Source organism: Anomaloglossus baeobatrachus, chromosome 5, assembly GCF_048569485.1.
Source record: "Anomaloglossus baeobatrachus isolate aAnoBae1 chromosome 5, aAnoBae1.hap1, whole genome shotgun sequence".
NCBI classification, from domain to species: Eukaryota; Metazoa; Chordata; class Amphibia; order Anura; family Aromobatidae; genus Anomaloglossus; species Anomaloglossus baeobatrachus.
The window spans coordinates 91,915,861-91,937,349 of NC_134357.1; the positions used below are offsets into that span (position 1 = coordinate 91,915,861).

The following is a 21,489-nucleotide window of genomic DNA, read 5'->3' on the forward strand; positions in this document are numbered from 1 at the left end:
GCAGAGCCGGGCAGCGTGCACATAGCAGAGCCGGGCAGCGTGCACATAGCAGAGCCGGGCAGCGTGCACATGAGAGAGAGAGAGAGAGAGAGAGACCGACCGACCCTGTCCCTGTACCGGGCATGCTCAGTAGAGAATCAGGATCCTGTTATAACGCAACTGAACGACTTTTGGTAGGCAGGATCCAGCACTCATTGACATGCATTGCAGCTCGCGGCGCAATGTCAAGGATCCTGTGACATACGTTAATTTGACAAAGCCAAAAAACGCTACATGTTGCGTTTTTGAAACATGTTAAATTAACGCAAAATGACGGATCCTGCATCTAACGGACGCAAACGAATGCAAACGGAAGTGGACGTGAGTCCATTGAAAATGCATTAAACACAAAACGGATTTGCACAGGATCCGTACTTCCGTTAAAAAAACGTTTTCAACGGATGTTAAAAAGACGTAGTGTGAAACCAGCCTTAGCCTGTTATGTGAGCATGTTCTATCAATGTCTATTAATATTGACAGTCACTTATGGTTTTATGAAAAGTCAATTCCAAAGGGAATAAAGGCCCCATGCGCACGCTGCAGTTCTTGAGTTTTTGGTACAGTTTTGTGGTGACTAAACAACATACTTTTTCTTGCCCAGCAAAGTCAATGAGATTTCAGATTTACGGTGTGCATGTTTTTATTTTGGACAATAAAACTTCAGCATGTCAATTCTTTTTGCGTTTTCCCCCCATTGGTGTTATAAAAAAAAAACACCCACAAAACGCATCAAAAACACATGTTTCTTTAATGCGTTTTTGTGACCACAGGGTACAATTTTCCTGGCAGGGCGCGGTTTCACTGGGGATAGTGAAAGGGATCCGTCGGCTTGTCAGGGTTGTGAGCAAGTGGGGTGTGGTGCACTGCGCACTCTGTCTCCCTCCCTGTGGACAGGGGATGTCAGTGTAACCCTGCGCCAAGCTGACCTTAAATACCCCTTGGAAGTGCAAAACGTAACATGCTGGCGGGAGTGACTAGGTCGTATCGTGTGGCTATGACGTATTAGGCCATGTGGCCACGGGACTCCGTACCCGCGGATTTTATTGCGGAAAACCTGTGGATTTATCTGGATTTTCTAGATAAATCCACAGGTTTTTGTAAGTACAGAACACGCCCCATGTTATCCTATGGGATGAGGAGTTTCTGTGTCCATGCTGCGGTATGTGCAGCTGCGGATGTCCCGCAGCCGCACATAACTGCACGTCAATCATTCCTGTGGAAATTCTGGCCCTCCACTATTGAGATGAGGGACTTCCGCAGGTAAGGCGCACGAATGTCTGCAGGTTTACCGCAGCTATTTCGTTGGAATCCCTCAGGTATGTATAGCTGCAGATTCCAGGGATCAGCTGCGGGAAAGCTGAGGTCGTACCTGTGAATATATCTGCGGGTGCGAGCTCCCGTGGGTACATAGACTTAGAGACGTCAGGGTAGGGCTGTGAGAAGCAGTTTCGTCACACATTGGTGACAGCGGTGGGATGTCTACGTGACTACACTGTTCATCACAGGGATCAAGTTTACAGAGTGCTAAAAACCATCAACTTCATTAGGAGTAGTCTGATATCTGTAGAGTCAGGGTTGAAGTACCCCAAATAAATGAGTTCAGACCACCCCTCATGAGAATACAATGCATGACCAGGTGTGGTCAGTTAGAAGGAGGTTAAGAGAAATTACTGCTATATGACATAGGATATGCATATAGTGCTTACCTAGCATAGAACAGTGCTGTACCCATGGACTTCCCCATATGAGAGTTTCGCATAAGCTTTTTCAAGGGTCACCAAAACAAATTTCAAAGTGGCCAGGGTGGTTTTACTCATACAGCTTGATAAGTGGCACATTGGGAGGGGGGGGGGGGGGCAGTTAAGAAAAAGAAGTAGGGGCAGAAGCCAAAAATGTGTGCCCCAATGGAACTTTATGCCCTAGTGCTTCCTCCCACAGACCCCACTGGATACCTCTCCTCCAACTAATACCCAGATGTCAATTTATTAGCAGAAAAAAAGCTCCAGAATTATTGCTTTATACAGAACACAAGTATGCAAACAAATTCAGACAAGGTGACGTCTTCTCAAAAAGGTTTCAATTCCAATGATTAGAAACTTTTGCTACACTTCTTAAATTGTATCCTGCAGACCACCTGCTTTCCACAAAGTACTTATTTCTACATTACTAGGAAGATGGTGTCTGCAGACATATTCCAACCACATACTTTCCCCTTTCGACTGTATTTGCTTACATTTGTCTTAAAATAAGCATGAACTAGAGTATACTCCGCGAAGTTAAGCGTGAAATGGAAACACAATGTGTAATGTTCAATAGTAAATGTGAAATATTCGTCAATTCGCCACTTCAACATATGGAACAGTTTGAGATAGTGTATTAATGTATATAAAGTCACTTATGGCTTATAAATGGTTTGTGTACAATTTGCAGCCAGATGTCTGGGCCAACAGGAAGCAGAGTCACAAATCATCGTGTGTGACATAACGAGGATTATCCAATGTGGAGGAAAACAGTTTTACAAATTAGTTTTCCACTTAATAATTTCTTAAGTTTTATACTAAACACCAGCCTTAAAAGGTTCTAGTCAAATGAACGGTTATAACTAAGTATTTTTGGGGGGGGCGGTGGTGGTTGGGGGAGAGAAGTGTTTATAATACACATATACAAAAGTTAAATAACTGTAGGATAAGCCATTTAAAGGAATTGTCCATTACTGGTCAAGCCCTGCTTAAATCACTTTAGTGTCCCATAAGAAATTAATACAATCGATATGCCTTAGTCCCTGATATGCAAGCGCCACTATACAATAAGAGGCAGGAGACATTGTTGTGTCACATGTCTGCAGGAGCCAATCATTTGCTGCAGCCCGACAGTATTCCATCAGAGCAGATATCCGCTCTGTAATAAAGGCTGCAGCCACTCAGCCTTGTGGATTGAGATAAGCTGCGAGGCCTTTCTTTCCTGGTATTAAAAGAAAATTTCCCACTTTTTCTACTCTGCAGCAAGGAAAAAATAAGCAGCATGTGAATGAAATTACAAAAATCAATTCTCTTTTCCGGGTACCTGTAAAATGCTGCACTTCCACAACAAAAGCAAGCAGGAAAACGAGCAGGATGTGAACAATATATTAAAGGGAAGGAGGCTGTCCGCCAAAATCTTGCGATACATGACCCTATCCATTCTCCCTTCAATACGGTGCAGATGTCCGTGTTGCCTTTGAAGAAAAGCACCCCCCAAAGTATGATATTTCCACCCCAAGATTCACATTTGGGATGGTGTTCTTGGGGTTGTACTCATCCTTCCTCCAAACACTGGGAAGTGGAATGGATACCAAAAAGTTCTATTTTGCTCTCATGTGACCACATTGCTCCTCTGGATCATCCTGATTGTCATTTGCAAACTTCAAATGGGCCTGGACATGTGCTGGTGTGAGCAGGGGGACCTTGCGTACCATGCAGAATTTTAATCCATGACAACATAGTGTGTTACTAACTAATATTTGAGACTGTGGTCCCAGATCTCTTCAGATAACCGATTAGGTACTCATGTGTAGTTCTGGGCTCATTCCTGACCTTTCTCAGAATCATCCTTACACCACGAGGTGAGATTTTGCATGGAGCCCCATACCAAGATTGATGGTCACCTTGTGTTTCTTCCATTTTCTAATAATTGTGCCAACAGTTGTTGTCTTCTCACCAAGCTGCTTGCTTATTATCCTGTAGCCTATCCCAGTTTGTGCAGGTCTACAATTTTGTCCCTGGTGTCCTAAAGCTACATGCGCACAATGTGTTTGTCGAGTTTTTTGGCGCAGTTTTGTGGTCAGTACTTTGACATTTGACTTCCCAGCAAAGTCTACGAGAAGTCAGATTTGCTGTGCGCACGTTGCAGTTTGTCAGCTTTTGTTTTTTTGACAAAAGGTTGTGACAAAAGCAACATGTTCATTCTTTTTGCGTTTTTGTCAACATTTGTCACCCATTGAAATCAATGAGGGCATGAAAAACGTAAGGAAAAACGCATGCTATCAATTTGGTGCATTTTACCTGCATTTTTGGCATAAAAAACGCACCTACATAACAAGCGTTTAAGACATTTCCAGGCTCTCTGTGGCAAGATGCAATGTGTGTGCAGAAGAAAAAAAAAAAAAAAAAAAAACTGCAGCGTGTGCATGTAGCCTTACACAGCTCTTTGCCCTTGGCCATGGTGAAGTGGTTGGAGTGTGATTTGAGCTGGTTATCTGTATAAAAGACACTTGTCCACACTCCATGAGTGCAGAGTAGGAGGATTTCTTGAAGGGGAAAAAAAAAAAAAAAAAAAACGGTCTGAGAATTCTTGCTGGTTGGTCGGTGATCAAATACTTTTTTCAGGCAATAAAATGTAAATTATTTACAAATCATGGAATGATTTTTTTTTTGGGGGGGGAGGGATTCTGTGTCACAGTTGAAGTGTACCTATGCTAAAAATTACAGACCTCTCCATTCTCTAAGTGGGAAAATTTGCAAAATTGGCATTGTATCAAATGCTCATTTCCCTCACTGTTCATCATGGAGGGAAGGGGCTGTTAGACTGATGTCCTGTACAGGGGACAATTGCTGTGAGTGTCCGCCTGTGTATGTAAATTGAAGTGCCCCTTTAAAAAGGGAACCTGTCAGGTGCAATATGCACCCAGAACCACGAGCAGTTCTGGGTGCATATTGCTAATCTCTGCCTAACCGCCCTTTTATACACTAGCATAGATAAAGAGATCTTTGAAGAAAGTTTTTGTAAATATCTTTTCTTATGCTAATGAGCCCGGGGACTAGTCCCAAGGGCGTTTCTCCCCTTAGCTAGTCGGCCCACATAGCATTATAGTACGCACACAGGGGCATGGTAACATGCTAATGAATACGCAGCGACGCTGCACATACCTCACTGTTTATGGCGGCCGGCGGAGGATGGATGCGCAGTGCGTATGATCCAGAGTACCTGAGGCTTCAGATCATGCACACTAAACTTATGTCAGGTGTAAATCTTCCTGGCTTCAGTGAGGTACAGTGCGCATTACTGGAAGTGCTGTGGACTCCGCATCATGCCCAGTGCGCAGCCATCCTCCGCTGGCCGCCATAAACAGCAAGGTATATATTGCTGCGTATTCATTAGCATGTTAGTATGCCCACAGGGGCGTGCTACCATGCTATGTGGGCTGACTAGCTAAGGGGAGAATCGCCCTTGGGACTAGTCCTAGCTCTCATTAGCATAAGATACAAAAGTCTTTAGAAATACTTTTTCAAAAGAAAATACTTTTTCAAAAGATCTCTATCTAGGCTAATGTATACAGGGACGGTTAGGCAGGGATTAGCAATATACACCCAGAACTGCTCGTGGTTCTGGTGCATATTTGACCTGACAGGTTCCCTTTAAGTAAAAAATAGTGAATACTTATCAATTCTGTCTAGTATTTCCAGTCTTGCTCCACGATAGACCCAGTCACCACTCGGCTCTTGCACACGGCTGTACATTTGGAGTATATAACAGTGAATCAATGTTCTGCTGTTTATACAGTGGAGATGAACATAATTCATCTGCGCAAACCCCCCCCCATATCTGACAGATGACAAAAAAAAAAGTTACATAAGCAATAACTATGGCGAGATTAGCCTAGAATAATAGGGAAATGTGCAGAAAACCTCTGCCTTTCTTCACACATGGATGGGCTGCGTGTTTTACTAACATTTATTTTTTTGTTTTATGGTCGTTCCTAGAGAGACCCGGAGGACTACACAGGTTTGATACACCGCAGACCCACGGTGAAGGCAATTCTATTAAATCACCGGATTATACACACACAAAAGGACAGAACTGTGGTTGTCCGGATGAACGGGATACAAGGAGATCTTTAACTTTGTAGACAAGTTGTGTCCAATAATGTAAACCTTTTAGAATAGATTACCCAAGAGCACACAAGCTGAAAGGGTACAACACTGGACCTAAACTTTTACAGTCTACAGATGAAATATGTGGACTTGTCCCATGTTTAGCTTTTATGATTTTAGTAAATACTTGTAAGTTACCATTTTCTGAGCAAGCAATACAACTCTTGTTGTTTTTCTATTAAACCTTCTGGAAATGTATAAATAACTGCATGTACCCATTTTCTATAAAAGTAGGTGCCCCTACTCATTGGCATAGTCAGCATAGCTTGGTAAGGGTCAATGGCAGACACTGCAACTCATTATTGGGAAATCTAAAAGATGGAGATTAATGAATTAATCTCCAAGAATTATAGCAAAGGAAATAAACGCAATCACACATACATAAGGGGCAACATGTCACCATGTGGAGGAGTGACAATCAAAGTGTAAGGAGACTAAAGGCCCCATTACACGCAGCGACATATCTAATGATATATCGCAGGGGTCACGGATTTCATGACGCACATCCGGCATAGTTAGCGACGTCGTTGTGTGTGACACCAACGAGCGACCGTTAATGATGAGAAATACTCACATCGTCCATCGTTGACACGTCGTTCCTTTTCAAAAAATCGTTGATTGTTGAGGACGCAGGTTGTTCGTCGTCTCTGAGCCAGCACACATCTGTGTGTATGACACCTCGGGAACGACGAACTACAGCTCACCTGCGCCCGCCGGCAATGAGGAAGAAGGTGGGCGGGATTTCACGCCCGCTCATCTCCGCCCCTCCGCTTCTATTGGGCGGCCGCTTAGTGACGCCGCACAAACCGCCCCCTAAGAAAGGAGGCTGTTCGCCGGCCACAGCGACGTCGCTAGGCAGGTAAGTACGTGTGACAGCTCATATCAATATGGTGTGCCACGGACAGCGATTTGCCCGTGACGCACAAATGACGGGGGCGGGTACGCTCGCTAGCGATATCACTGCGTGTAAAGCCCCCTTTAGAGGCCATGTAATGCTCCTCTGGGAAAGGCAAAGCTTGTTAGAAAAAAAAAAAAAAAAAAAAAAAAAGGGTCGATAATGACTTTTAGGATTGCTACTTACAATAGGTGGCTCTAGAGTTCAAGTCTTGCACACTGAAGAGACAATCTGCATATTTAACTTCTCAGAGGAGCATAAGGGCTCACTCACACTTGCGCTATTTTGACGCAAACGGAATCCGTCACTAATGTAGTACAGTTCAGTGGAAGCGCGACATCGTGTGGACACAAGCTGATACTGCATGACACACACACGCGCCATAGTAACGCGCTTCCAATGTAAATAAATGAACTGTGTACTACATTAGTGACTGATTCCATTTGCGTCAAAATAGCGCAAGTGTGAAACTAGCCTTAGATGGTCTATAAATGTCTCCTTACACTAGCAGGTAGCTCTTCACAAGGAGAGGTTACCCATTAGACTCCAGTTGAAAGGTCTCTCATACAGCCAAATCACATTTCATGCTTTGCATTAACCCCATCACCCCCAGGCAATTTTCTGTTTTTCGGTTTGTGGGTTTTTTGCTCCCCTTCTCCCAAGAGCCGTAACTTTTTTATTTTTCCATCAATCTTGCCATATAAGGACTTATTTTTTTTGCAGGACAAGTTGTACTTTTAAATGAAACCATGAGTTTTACCATATAGTGTACTGGAAAATAGCAAAAATTATTTTATTCACAGTGTTCATTGTATGGTAAAACTGACATGTTGGTGCGATGCCTCAGATGTTCTAAAAATTCACAAGTTTGTGAAGAAAAAAAAAAAAAATGCTGCACTTTGCGCCATATTCCAAAACCCGTAGTGTTCTCATTTTTCGGAATCTATATTTTAGTGACTGCTTATTTTTTGTGTCTCTTAGCGGTTGGAATTTGTTTGCTGCTACGCAGTTTATCAGATTAATTGATTTTATATTTTGATAGCTCGGGCATTTCTGAACGCTGAGATACCAAATGTGTGTAGATTTTTTATTTTCTTAACCCTTTAATTTTCAGTGGGGTGAATGGGGGGGGGGGGGTGATTTATACTTTTAGATTACATTTTTTAAAACTTTATTATTTTATTTTACTAGTCCCCTTACGGGACTAGAAGGATCAGCAGTCTGATTGCTTGTACATTTCTGTAGATCACAGCTGCATTGCTCTAATTTGCTGAAATGCTGCTCTTCCCTCACACACACAGCACTCTGCCAGGTGTAAAAGGAAACCATCGGCTCCACATGATCATGTCACGTGACTTCAGATAGAGATGGGTGGGTGAGTATTTACCGCAGCTGGCATTTTTCACCGCGCAATGTAAGGGATTAACAGGTGGGGGTGGATCGTGGATCCACTCATGCATGTTAGGCAAACATGTCAGCTGTTCAAATCAGCTGACATGTGCGGGGATCACAGCAGGCTGCCAGCAGGCAGCCAGGGGAGGTGAAAGGGGGGGGGGGGGGATTAGGATTACCCTGACATGATCCATGATGTACCCAGTATGTCATGTGTTGAAGAGGTTAAGGAGGGCAACACCCCCAAAACACATGTGGGTAGGGGGGGGGCGGGATGCAAGAAAAACAACTCAACAGATAGGAATATGTTGATTGAAGGTGCGGTGCACAGAAGTCCCAGACTGGATTCTGGGTGAACAAAGAGCAACAACAAGGATGGTTTCCACTAGCTGAAAAAAATATATATATGAGGAGTTAAAAACGTACCATGCTTAAAATGAAATGCCATTTTAAAAAACACATCAGCATAAAGACCACACAAGGCCTATGCGTTTCCAGCTCCAGGCTCTGTCTTTGATAAAAGGCTAAAGGCCACGTCTCACTAAGCAACATCGCTAGCAACATCGCTGCTGAGGCACGACTTTTGTGACGTAGCAGCGATGTTGCTACCGATGTTGCTGTGTGTGACATCCAGCAACAACCTGGCCCCTGCTGTGAGGTCGCTGGTTGTTGCTGAATGTCCTGGACCATTTTTTAGTTGTTGCTCTCCCGCTGTGAAGCACACATTGCTGTATGTGATAGCCAGAGAGCAACAACTGAATGTGCAGTGAGCAGGGAGACTGCTTCTGCGGATGCTGGTAACCAATGTAAATATCGGGTAACGAAGAAGCCCTTTCTTTGGTTACCAGATATTTACCTTCGATACCAGCGTCCGCCGCTCTCACGCTGTCAGTGCCGGCTCCCTGCATACATAGCCAGACTACACATCAGGTAATTAACCCGATGTGCACTCTGGCTAGGAGTGCAGGGAGCCAGCGCTAAGCGGTGTGCACTGGTAACAAAAGGTAAATATCGGTTTGGTTACCCGATATTTACCTTAGTTACCAAGCGCAGCATCGCTTCCACGCGTCGCTGCTGGCTGGGGGCTGGTCACTGGTTGCTGGTGAGATCTGCCTGTTTGACAGCTCACCAGCAACCCGTGTAGCGACGCTCCAGCGATCCCTGACAGGTCAGGTTGCTGGTGGGATCGCTGAAACGTCGCTTAGTGTGACGGTACCTTAAGAGCCTTGAGCTCGTAGACCTTGTGGTGTCTTTAAAATGAAATAGTAAAAACACATACAGGCATAAAGACAACACAAGGTCTATGCATTTAAAGCTCCAGACTCCAAAGTCAAAGAGAGCCTGGAGCTCCAAACGCACAGATCTTGTGTTGTCTCTATGCCTGTATATGTTTTTTTCTACTTTTTTTATTTTAATCATGGAATAAAAATGTATGTTTTTAACTCCCCCTATATATTTTTTTGTGGCTGCTGGAAACCATCCTTGTTACCCCAAAAACACATCTGCAAATTGATATTCTAGTTTGGCTTTTGCAAAGTCATGTGGCAAGGCTCAAAGGGGTTCTATTGACTTTTAGGATTGCTTCTTCCAATAGATGGCGCTAGAGTTCTTCTCTAAACACTAGCACTTTGATGGTCCTAAGAAATCATTCATTTTCCCATTTACTTTTCACTTAAGTGCACCCTTGTCTTTCAGCAAGATGCCTTAGCATTACTAAAACTGCTCTCCATCGCTGTACAGTTTCCTATAAGTCTAAGGCTGCTTTCACACATCTGGCTGTAGCTGTGCGGCACAATTCGGCGCTCTGCTGAAAAAACTAAACCATTTTTTTTTTGCCGCCTGTTTCGTTTTTTTCCAGCATTGACTTGCATTGGCGCTGCATTGTGCCGCATGGGCTTGCGTTCCGTCCGTTTTTTGCCGCATGAGGCAGATTTAGCCAATGCGGCAACCGGATGGAACGTTCCCTGGCACGTTTTTTTGCTCCGGCAAAAAAAAAAAAACAAAAAAAACGCATCGCGCCGTATCCAGCCGATGCGGCGCATTTTTCAATGCATCCCTATGGACGCCGGATGCGGCAAAAACCGCATCCGGCCGCCGCATGCGGTTTTGTCCACTGCGCATGCTCAGTAGCATGCCGCAAGCGGCAAAAACCGGACGAGCCGCATGTAAAAAACTTATGCAAAGGATGCGGTGTTTTCACCACATCCGTTGCATAGGTTTCACAGCCGGATTGAGCCGCATGGCTCAAACCGGATGTGTGAAAGCAGCCTAAGCAGACTAGACTCTGCCCCTCCACTAGGCAAAAAAAGAAAGCACTCAATTATACCAATGTTTTTAAAGTGAACATGTCATGTCCCCAAACGCTATTAACTTGTAGATTTACCCCATATCTCTAGGTTAATCGTATTTTAAAGCAGCCCCGCGACGGCACTGTAAGCACTGCTACCGGGAGGAGTTACACGAGATTCCTCCTTATCGCCTCTAGCATGCGGTCATATAGGCGCAGCCGGGCAACTTCAAATCACTGCACAGTACATCGATCCAATAGAAGAGGAAATCGGATATATGACGCGCTAACACCACGGAATCCGAAATTAATATAATTCCTTTATTGTTTGTACAGGTTGACGCTTTTCTAAAACATATCGACCTGTACAAAGGAATTATATTAATTTTAAATTCCGTGGTGTTAGCGCGGCATATACCCGATTTCCACTTCTATTAGATCTATGTCTCATACCTCGGGGCTGCAGCAGATACCATCATTGCATGTGCATATCACGGTTGTGACTGTCACAACCTGAATAGGCGAGTGCGCCTAATTTTTTGTCTATTAATTCCCCTACCGCCGGGTAACACCCTATTGTATTTCTCTGTTCCACAGTATTATGCACAGTACATCGTGAGCGGCTGTAACCATGCCCTAGATCAGGGGTGGGCAATTAAATTTCCCATGGGGCCGCATGAGAAATTGGGATGGTTTTAGAGGGCCAGACTAATATAATTAACTCTGTTCTACACATACATACATACATACATACATACATACATACATACATACATACATATATAATATAATATATATAATATATAATAATATAATATATATAATAATATATACATATATAATATATACATACATATACACATACATACATACACACACACACATACACATATATACATATATATATATATACACATATATATATACACATATATATATACACATATATATATACACATAGATACATACAAACACGCATATATACTGTGTGTGTATATAATATATATACACATACACACAATGTATACATACACACACAATCCCTATATACTACATCACTACACCCACCACATACTACACTTGTAATATACATCACTATACACTACACCTGTAATAAACTACACCTCTATATACTATACCCCTATATACACAATGATACTACACCACTACACCCCATATACACCTGTAATATACTACACCACTACACCCCTATATACACCTGTATTATACTACACCAGTACACCCCTAAATACACCTGTAATGTACTACACCACTACACCTGTATTATACTACACCACTACACCCCTATATACACCTGTATTATACTACACCACTACACCCCATATACACCTGTAATATACTACACCACTACACCCCTATATACACCTGTAATATACTACACCCCTATATACACCTGTATTATACTACACCCCTATATACACCTCTAATATACTACACCACTACACCCCTATATACACCTGTATTATACTACACCACTACACCCCTATATACACCTGTAATATACTACACCACTACACCCCTATATACACCTGTATTATACTACACCACTACACCCCTATATACACACCTGTAATATACTACACCACTACACCTGTATTATACTACACCACTACACCCCTATATACACCTGTAATATACTACACCACACCACTACACCCCTATATACACCTGTATTATACTACACCACTACACCCCATATACACCTGTATTATACAGGTGTATATAGGGGTGTAGTGGTGTAGTATAATACAGGTGTACATAGGGGTGTAGAATTATATTACACACCTATATACACCTGTATTATACTACACCACTACACCCCCCTCCCCCCCCCCCGCCCCCATTGTCCCCGCAGGTTACTAGAAGTAACCACACACCTCTCTTATCGTCCCCGTCCTCAGGCACCTCCGTATGAGCCCCCCCGCTGAGCAGCTTCTCCTTCACATGGCCAGGCTGCGCCGATGCTGTTTTCTTAGGAGCCCCCGCCGCTGCCTCTCTCCGTACCAGCCCCCGCCTCTGCAGCTTCTTCTCCTGCCAGGCGGGAACTTTTCAAATGACACACGCGCGCCGTACTGACGATATCAGGGCGCGCGTGTGTCACAGAGAAAAGTGTCGGGCAGGGAACAGAGGAGAGATTCCTGCGTTCCGCTGCTGCACTGTGCGGCGCGGCAAGATCTGTCCTCTGTTCCCTGCACGCCAGCACGCAGCGTGTGATGAGGGCAATCTGACCACGCGCCTCCCAGAGCCTGGAGCTCCGGACAACAGGTCAGATTGCCCTCATCAGTGACCGGTCAGCAAGGATGCCCTGAACCGGGCGGGCTGGTCACAGAGAGTAGGCGGACTGGATGTGGCCCGCGGGCCGCCCCTTGACCAGGTCTGCCCTAGATTAAGTTGGCTCTGCAGCACATCAGTGGAGAGACAGCTGTTAGTCAATGTCCCAGGGTGGGATTACAGTTCATCAGTCTAGCATTAGGGGTACTCCTCACATACCGAGATCGCTAACAAGATCGCTGCTGAGTCACAGGTTTTGTGACGTACCAGTGACATCAGTGATCTCACTGTGTGTGACACTAAAGCAGTGACCTGGCCCCTGCTGTGAAATTGCTGATCGTTACACACTGTTCTGGTTCATTTTTTGCTCGTTTGTCTCCCGCTGTGCAGCACACATCGGCGTGTTTGATGGTGGGAGACCAACGAGCACCGACTCTAAGTGGTGTACGCTGGTAACCAGAGTAAAATATCGGGTAACTAAGCAAAGCGCTTTGCTACGTTACCCGATATTTACCCTGACTACATGTGCAGGGAGCCAGCGCTAAGCGGTGTACACTAGTAACCAAGGTAAATATCAGGTAACTAAGCAAAGCATTTTGCTTAGTTACCCGATATTTATCTTGGTTACCAAGTGCAGAGTCGCTGGTGGCTGGTCGCTGGTGAGATCTGCCTGATTGACAGCTCACTAGCGACCATGTATCGACACCAGCGTTCCTGACCAGGTCATACTGTGGTCGGAATCGCTGGTACATCGTTTAGTGAGACGGTACCCTTAGGCCTAGGGTCTCTTGTTAGGTTTTATATTTACACAATCCTGGAAAAAGAAATTAACGCTACAAGGTGGATTTACCCAACAGGATTTCTGTGTAATTAAAGTATTCTTAAACTCAGTAAATTGCCCTTTGCATTCGCTCAAGAAACTCTACAAAACACTTCCTTTAGTTACAGAAAAAATAAAAAAAACCTTCTCTTAAACAGTTCACCCTGTATGAGATTCTTTCCTGGCCACCCAGTGGTTAAATGTAGCATTACATTCATACACATGAATTAGAAACATCTGCAGCACATTGTTAAAAGCTTATGAATCATCAAAAAAAAATAAAAAAAAGTGAAGAAAAAAAAAAAGAAATAGTGAAGTGATGAATGTTTATATCCAAGCTTTATTCTTTGTGGGACAGACTCATTTAAAGAAAATATATATACACACCAAGGTTATTTGGCTTGTTAAAGTAAGAGTCTGAGATGCATCGTTTAGGAAGCTGATGTTACCCGAGAAGAACACGAAAATAATACCTCCTATGTCTGGCACCCATGTTAATAAAGGAGAGGATTCAGGAACGCACAGCAAGAGATTGGAAGTCAAATGGTCATGAATTTTCAACGACAGCGCTTTACTGCAATGAAAACACGGTAGCAAAACAAGAGTACAAACGCAGGCAGCGTCTCAAAGAGAAGTCCAGCGGAAGGGACAAAAAGGCAACATTTGCAGTATCCAAACCTCTCACCTTTTGAAAGAAATCTTCACCGCTTTTGCCTTTTCCTTCTGCTGCTGCTGTAAAATAAAAGAAAAAACAGCCATTTTAGTACGATATGATCAGGAACATACAGTAACAACCTGAAAAGCAGTGTAGAGAAAACAAGTACAATCATTTGACACACCCCAAATTGTGAAGATCCAAAAGGCCAGCATTCTTGACTAATTTAAAAGTGGCGTTAAAGAGAATCTGTCAGAAGGTTTTTGCTATGTAATTAGACAGCATGCGTACAGTCTTACACTGTGTGCGGTTTACTTGCAATGATTGTTTTAGCACCAGGAGATAATCATTGCTGCACTATACTGCCTCATGCTTGGTAGGGCGACACATCCCTCCTGTGATTAGCAGCTCACAGTTAATAGACAATGTGTTCAAGTAGAAAATAGAATAAAGGGACCACACAATCCACATGCCAAGTGATACTTCTTTTATTCCAAAAGGTGCAGCATAAAAAGCAGGGAGGGAGCTGGGTGCAGGCTCCTCCAAGGGACAACGACCGTTTCGCGTTTGTGTACGCTTCGACTGGTCCCTACCAAAATCGTTTAAAAACGGTGATAGTTGACACGTCGCTCATTTCCTTAATGTCGTTGCTGCTGCCGGTACGATGTTGTTCGTCATTCCTGCGGCACCACACATTGCTATGTGTGACACCGCGGGAGCGACGAACATCTCCTTACCTGCCTCCACCGGCAATGCAGAAGGAAGGAGGTGAGTGGGATGTTACGTCCTGCTCATCTCCGCCTCTCCGCTTCTATTGGACGGCTGCTTAGTGACGCGGCAGTGACGTCGCTATGACGCCGAACGCCCCTCCCCCTTGAAGGAGGGAATGTTCGGCGGTCATAGAGACGTCGCTGCACAGATATGTGCGTGTGACGCTGCTGTAGCGATAATGTTAGCTACGGCAGCGATCACACTATATCGCACGTACGACGGGGGCGGGTGCTATCGCGCTCGACATTGCTAGCCGATGCTAGCGATGTTGCAGCGTGTAAAGCACCCTTAAGTCAATAACTTCTGATAACTCATCACTGCGCAGGTACAGATGTGAATATACCATTCTCTGAATCTTTGGCACATCAAATGTATTCCTTAGACACCCACTTGGCTCCTATTAAACTCTTACTTTTTCAAAAGAAAAGTAGTCGGCTTTATTAGAAATTTCATCCAAGTATTCCTTCAATTGTGTGCCATATTTGCCATCAGTTTTAGTCATTGGGAGAACTATTGAATTACTAACATACGCTCCAATGAAAATATCTACTGGTTAGAACAGGTGTTAACCATTAACATTAGCGATACTCGAGTTGACTTTCTTAATTACAAAAGAAAGCATGTGCAGAGGTGGATTTCATCACAAACTATAAAATGGGACTTAAACTTTTGTGAACGTAAAATGTGAATGTAAAAAAGGAAAATAAATTGTATTGCAAAAATTGTTGCATTGGCTGATGGCTATACTGAACAGAAAACACTGAATGGCACACCTATTTAGTAAGGCCTTGTGGACACGGCTGAACTATGGAGCATTTCAACAAAGACAATATGAACAATACAAGTACATCATTAAATTAAAATATCAAAAAATTAATTTCAGTAATTCAATACAAAAAGGGAAACGCATACATTATATATAGTCATTACACAGTGATTTCAAGTGTTAATTTCTGTTCATGTTGATTATGGCTTAGAGCCAATGAAAACCCAAAAGTCATCTCACAAAATCAGAATTACCATAAAAAACACCTGCAAAGGCTTCCTAAGCTTTTAAAATGGTCCCTTAGTCTGGTCCAGTAGGCTACCCAATCATAGGGAAGACTGCCGACTTGACAGATGTACAGAAGGCAGTCATTGACACACTCCACAAGGAGGGTAAGCCACAAAAGGTCTTTTTTAAACTAGCTGACTGTTCCCATTAATATGCTTGGATACAGCATCTGTGAAGTTAAGTGGACGGAAAAATAAAGTGTCATAGAAAACGTTGCACAAGCAACCGTGATAACAGCAGCCTTGATAACAATCCTATCAAAAGGCCATTCAAGTATTTGAGAGATTCACAAGGAGTGGGCTGCTGCTGGAGTCAGTGCTTCAAGATCCACCACACACGGACATATCCAGGACATGGACTACAAGTGTCGCATTCCTTGTGTCAAGCAACTCATGACCAATAGACAACGCCAGAAGCGTCTTACCTGGGCCAAGGAGAAAAAGAACTGGACTGTTGCTCAGTGGGTGTTTTCAGATGAAGAAGGGAATTTTGTTACTTACCGTAAATTCCTTTTCTTCTAGCTCTTATTGGGAGACCCAGACGATTGGGGTATAGCTACTGCCCTCTGGAGGCCACACAAAGCACTACATCAAAAGTGCAAGGCCCCTCCTCCTCTGGCTATACCCCCCCCGTGGTATCACGGGTTCTCCAGTTTTAGTGCCAAAGCAAGAAGGAGGAAGCCAATAACTGGTTTAAACAAATTAACTCCGAATAACATCGGAGAACTGAAAAACCGTTCAACATGAACAACATGTGTACCCGCAAACAACAAAAAAACATCCCGAAGGACAACAGGGCGGGTGCTGGGTCTCCCAATAAGAGCTAGAAGAAAAGGAATTTACGGTAAGTAACAAAATTCCCTTCTTCTTCAGCGCTCTATTGGGAGACCCAGACGATTGGGACGTCCAAAAGCTGTCCCTGGGTGGGTAAAGAAATACCTCATGTTAGAGCTGCAAAAACAGCCCTCCCCTACGGGGGTGTCACTGCCGCCTGCAGGACTCTTCTACCTAAGCTGGCATCCGCCGAAGCATAGGTATGCACCTGATAATGCTTGGTGAAAGTGTGCAGACTGGACCAGGTGGCTGCCTGGCACACCTGTTGAGCCGAAGCCTGGTGTCGCAATGCCCAGGACGCACCCACGGCTCTGGTAGAATGGGCCTTCAGCCCTGATGGAACCGGAAGCCCAGCAGAACGGTAGGCTTCAAGAATTGGTTCTTTGATCCATCGAACCAGGGTGGCCTTAGAAGCCTGCGACCCTTTGCGCTTACCAGCGACAAGGACAAAGAGTGCATCCGAACGGCGCAAGGGCGCCGTGCGGGAAATGTAGATTCTGAGTGCTCTCACCAGATCTAACAAATGTAAATCCTTCTCATACCGATGAGCTGCATGAGGACAAAACGAAGGCAAAGAGATATCCTGATTAAGATGAAAAGTGGATACCACCTTCGGGAGAAACTCCTGAATGGGGCTCAGAACTACCTTGTCCTGGTGGAAGACCAGGAAGGGAGCCTTGGATGACGGCGCTGCCAGCTCAGACACTCTCCGAAGAGATGTGATCGCTACCAGAAAAGCCACTTTCTGTGATAGTCTAGAAAGTGAAAACCTCCCTCAGAGGCTCGAAGGGCGGCTTCTGGAGGGCAACTAGTACCCTGTTCAGATCCCATGGATCTAACGGCCGCTTGTACGGGGGTACGATATGGCAAACCCCCTGTAGGAACGTGCGCACCTTAGGAAGGCGTGCCAAACGCCTCTGAAAAAAGACGGATAGCACCGAGACCTGACCTTTAAGGGAGCCGAGCGACAAACCTTTTTTCTAACCCAGATTGCAGGAAAGATAGAAAGGTAGGCAATGCAAATGGCCAGGGAGACACTCCCTGAGCAGAGCACCAGGATAAGAATATCCTCCACGTTCTGTGGTACATCTTAGCAGACGTGGGCTTCCTAGCCTGTCTCATGGTGGCAACGACCCCTTGGGATAATCCTGAAGACGCTAGGATCCAGGACTCAATGGCCACACAGTCAGGTTCAGGGCCGCAGAATTCCGATGGAAAAACGGCCCTTGGAACAGCAAGTCTGGACGGTCTGGTAGTGCCCACGGTTGGCCGACCGTGAGATGCCACAGATCCGGATACCACGCCCTCCTCGGCCAGTCTGGGGCGACGAGTATGACGCGGCTGCAATCGGATCTGATCTTGCGTAGCACTCTGGGCAAGAGTGCCAGAGATGGAAACACATAAGGGAGCCGGAACTGCGACCAATCTTGCACTAAGGCGTCTGCCGCCAGAGCTCTTTGATCGCGAGACCGTGCCATGAAGGTTGGGACCTTGTTGTTGTGCCGGGACGCCATTAGGTCGACGTCCGGCCTTCTCCATCGGCGACAGATTTCCTGAAACACGTCCGGGTGAAGGGACCATTCCCCTGCGTCCATGCCCTGGCGACTGAGGAAGTCTGCTTCCCAATTTTCTACGCCGGGGATGTGAACTGCGGATATGGTGGAGGCCGTGGCTTCCACCCACATCAGAATCCGCCGGACTTCCTGGAAGGCTTGCCGACTGCGTGTCCCCCCTTGGTGGTTGATGTATGCCACCGCTGTGGAGTTGTCCGACTGAATTCGGATCTGCCTTCCTTCCAGCCACTGCTGGAAGGCTAGAAGGGCAAGATACACTGCTCTGATTTCCAGAACATTGATCTGAAGGGTGGACTCCTGCTGAGTCCACGTACCCTGAGCCCTGTGGTGGAGAAAAACTGCTCCCCACCCTGACAGACTCGCATCTGTCGTGACCACCGCCCAAGACGGTGGAGGAAGGATCTTCCCTGTGATAATGAGGTGGGAAGAAGCCACCATTACAGAGAGTCCTTGGCCGTCTGTGAAAGGGATACTTTCCTGTTCAGGGATGTTGACTTCCCGTCCCATTGGCGGAGAATGTCCCATTGAAGTGGACGCAGATGAAACTGCGTAAACGGAACCGCCTCCATTGCCGCCACCATCTTCCCGAGGAAGTGCATGAGGCGTCTTAAGGAGTGCGACTGACCTTGAAGGAGAGTCTGCACCCCAGTCTGTAGTGACCGCTGCTTGTCCAGCGGAAGCTTCACTAGCGCTGAGAGGGTATGAAACTCCTGCCAAGATACGTTAGTGATTGGGTCGGTGACCGGTTTGGCTTTGAGAAGTTGATGAGCCACCCAAACATCTGGAGAGTCTCCAGCGCAACATTCAGGCTGAGTTGGCATGCCTCTTGAGAGGGTGCCCTGCCAAGTAGATCGTCCAAGTAAGGGATCACAGAGTGTCCCTGTGAGTGCAAGACTGCTACCCCTGCCGCCATGACCTTGGTGAACACCCGTGGGGCTGTCGCCAGACCGAATGGCAGAGCTACGCACTGAAGATGGTCGTCACCTATCACGAAACGTAGAAAACATTGGTGCTCTGTAGCAATCGGCACGTGGAGATAAGCATCTTTGATGTCTATTGATGCTAGGAAAATTCCTTGATACATTGAGGCAATGACGGAGCGGAGGGATTCATCCGGAACCGCCTGGCCTCCACGTGCTTGTTGAGCAGTTTTAGGTCCAGAACGGAACGGAAAGAGCCATCCTTTTTTGGCACCACAACCAGATTGGAGAAAAACCGTGTCTTGTTCCTGAAGAGGAACAGGGATTACCACTCCTTCTGCCTGCAGAAGAGCATCGGCTCGGTGGGGAGGTGGGGACGGTCTGAAGAATCGAGTCGGAGGACGAGAACAGAACTCTGTCCTGTGCACGTGGGCACAATGTCCCTCACCCATCGGTCTGTGACCTGTGGCAGCTAAATGTCGCCAAAGGCGAGCGAGTCTGCCATCAACCGTGGATGCGGAGAGATGAGAGAGCTGAGAGTCATGAGGAGACCGCCTTGGTAGCGGTTCCTCCGTCTGCCTTCCTTGGGCGTGATTGAGCCCGGCCGGAAGCTGAGCCCCTCTGAGGCTTTTCAGCCCTTTTGGACGAGGACAAGTGGGACCTGCCCCAGCTTGGGAAGGACCGAAACCTCGACTGTCCTTCCAGGACAGCATCAATAGGGTAAGTCGCAATGCAGACATTGCGAGGTTACGGACGCCCCTGCGGCATAGATGTACATATGCTCAAGACCAGCTGCGCAAGAACAGCTGAAAGCCTAGGGTGCCCATACGGCTGTGAATGCCGGAGCAACCGACACGCCGATAGCCTCATAGACAGATTTCAATCAGAGTCCATCTGTCAGTCAATGGCATCTTTAAGTGAAGTCCCATCTCCACTGCAACTATGGCTCTAGCCGCAAGCCTGGAGATTGGAGAATCCACCTTTGGACCCTGGGTCCAGCGCTTGACCACGTCAGGGGGAAAAGGATAACGTGTATCCTTAATACGTTTGGAGAAAACGCTTATCTGGTAAGCGTGGTGTTCCTGGACTGCTTCTCTGAATTCAGCGTGGCCAGAAAAATACTCAATATACGTTTGAGCTACTGGAATGGGACTTCTCCTGCTGTGAAGCTGACTCCTCCGCTGGGGGAGCTGAGGGAGAAAGATCCAACATTCCATTGATGGACGCTATAGGATCATTCCTTATGGCGTCACCATCCGGTGTATCCGGATTGAGAGCGGTGTCAGGATCAAAGTCCTGATGAGCTACGTCTGCCTCATCATACAGAGAGCCTCCTGGGACCTCCCCCGGAGCCCCGATTTTTATTCCAAATGAGGGTGGCCAGGGAGCAATGAACCAGATTGCGCATGGCCTGTCTGGACTGCAAGCCTCTATCCCATGACAATATATCAGCCGAAACTGCAACTCCGTCCCTGTCCTTGGACAGGGTTGACAGGTGGTTCCTTTGGCCACGTCTAGGAGAGACCCCGGCTGACCAAGTGCTACAGGGAAGCATTGCAGACAATGGGGGTCAGTGCCGTGGAACAGTATCACATGCAGTAAAAACAGCATCGAAAGCCTGTGTTGCTTATATGCTGCTGCCGACTAGCCATCTAGGATTCTAGAGCCAAGAATGGCGACCGTACAGTGCAATGTATTGCATACCAGCACAAGTACAAATGACCACTGCAGCACATGCACTACAAGCAGCATAGAAGCCTGTGCCCTGGCACCCCAGCTCTTCTGCTGCTGTAGACTAGTCATCTAGGGGAATATGGCCCAGAAGAGTGACCATACAGTCATACAAGCACAAGTACAAATGCACACTGCAGCCCATGCAATACAAGCAGCATAGAAAAAAACCTGTGCCCCAGCACCCTTGGTTTTCTGCTGCTGTAGTCTAGCCATTCCAGGAGAATATAGCTGAGACTAGCGACTGTACAGTGCAATGTATAACATAAACACAAATGAGCACCTCAGTCGTGCAATACAAGCAGCCTAGAAAGCCT

The 21,489-nt window shown here is 45.8% G+C and overlaps 1 protein-coding gene across 4 annotated transcripts in view; it reads right to left on the reverse strand.

Annotated features, from left to right (window-relative positions):
- The window catches only part of BICC1 (BicC family RNA binding protein 1), a 332,599-nt gene that overhangs the window by 183,627 nt on the left and 127,483 nt on the right, over nt 1-21,489 (reverse strand). For all 4 annotated transcript variants that reach the window (XR_012754223.1, XM_075348710.1, XM_075348708.1 and 1 more), the window contains exon 2: nt 14,320-14,366. Coding sequence is in view for 3 of the 4 variants with exons in the window: in XM_075348710.1 (XP_075204825.1) it covers nt 14,320-14,366 (47 nt within the window). In the remaining variant the exon portion in view is untranslated. The remainder of the gene's footprint in view (nt 1-14,319; nt 14,367-21,489) is intronic.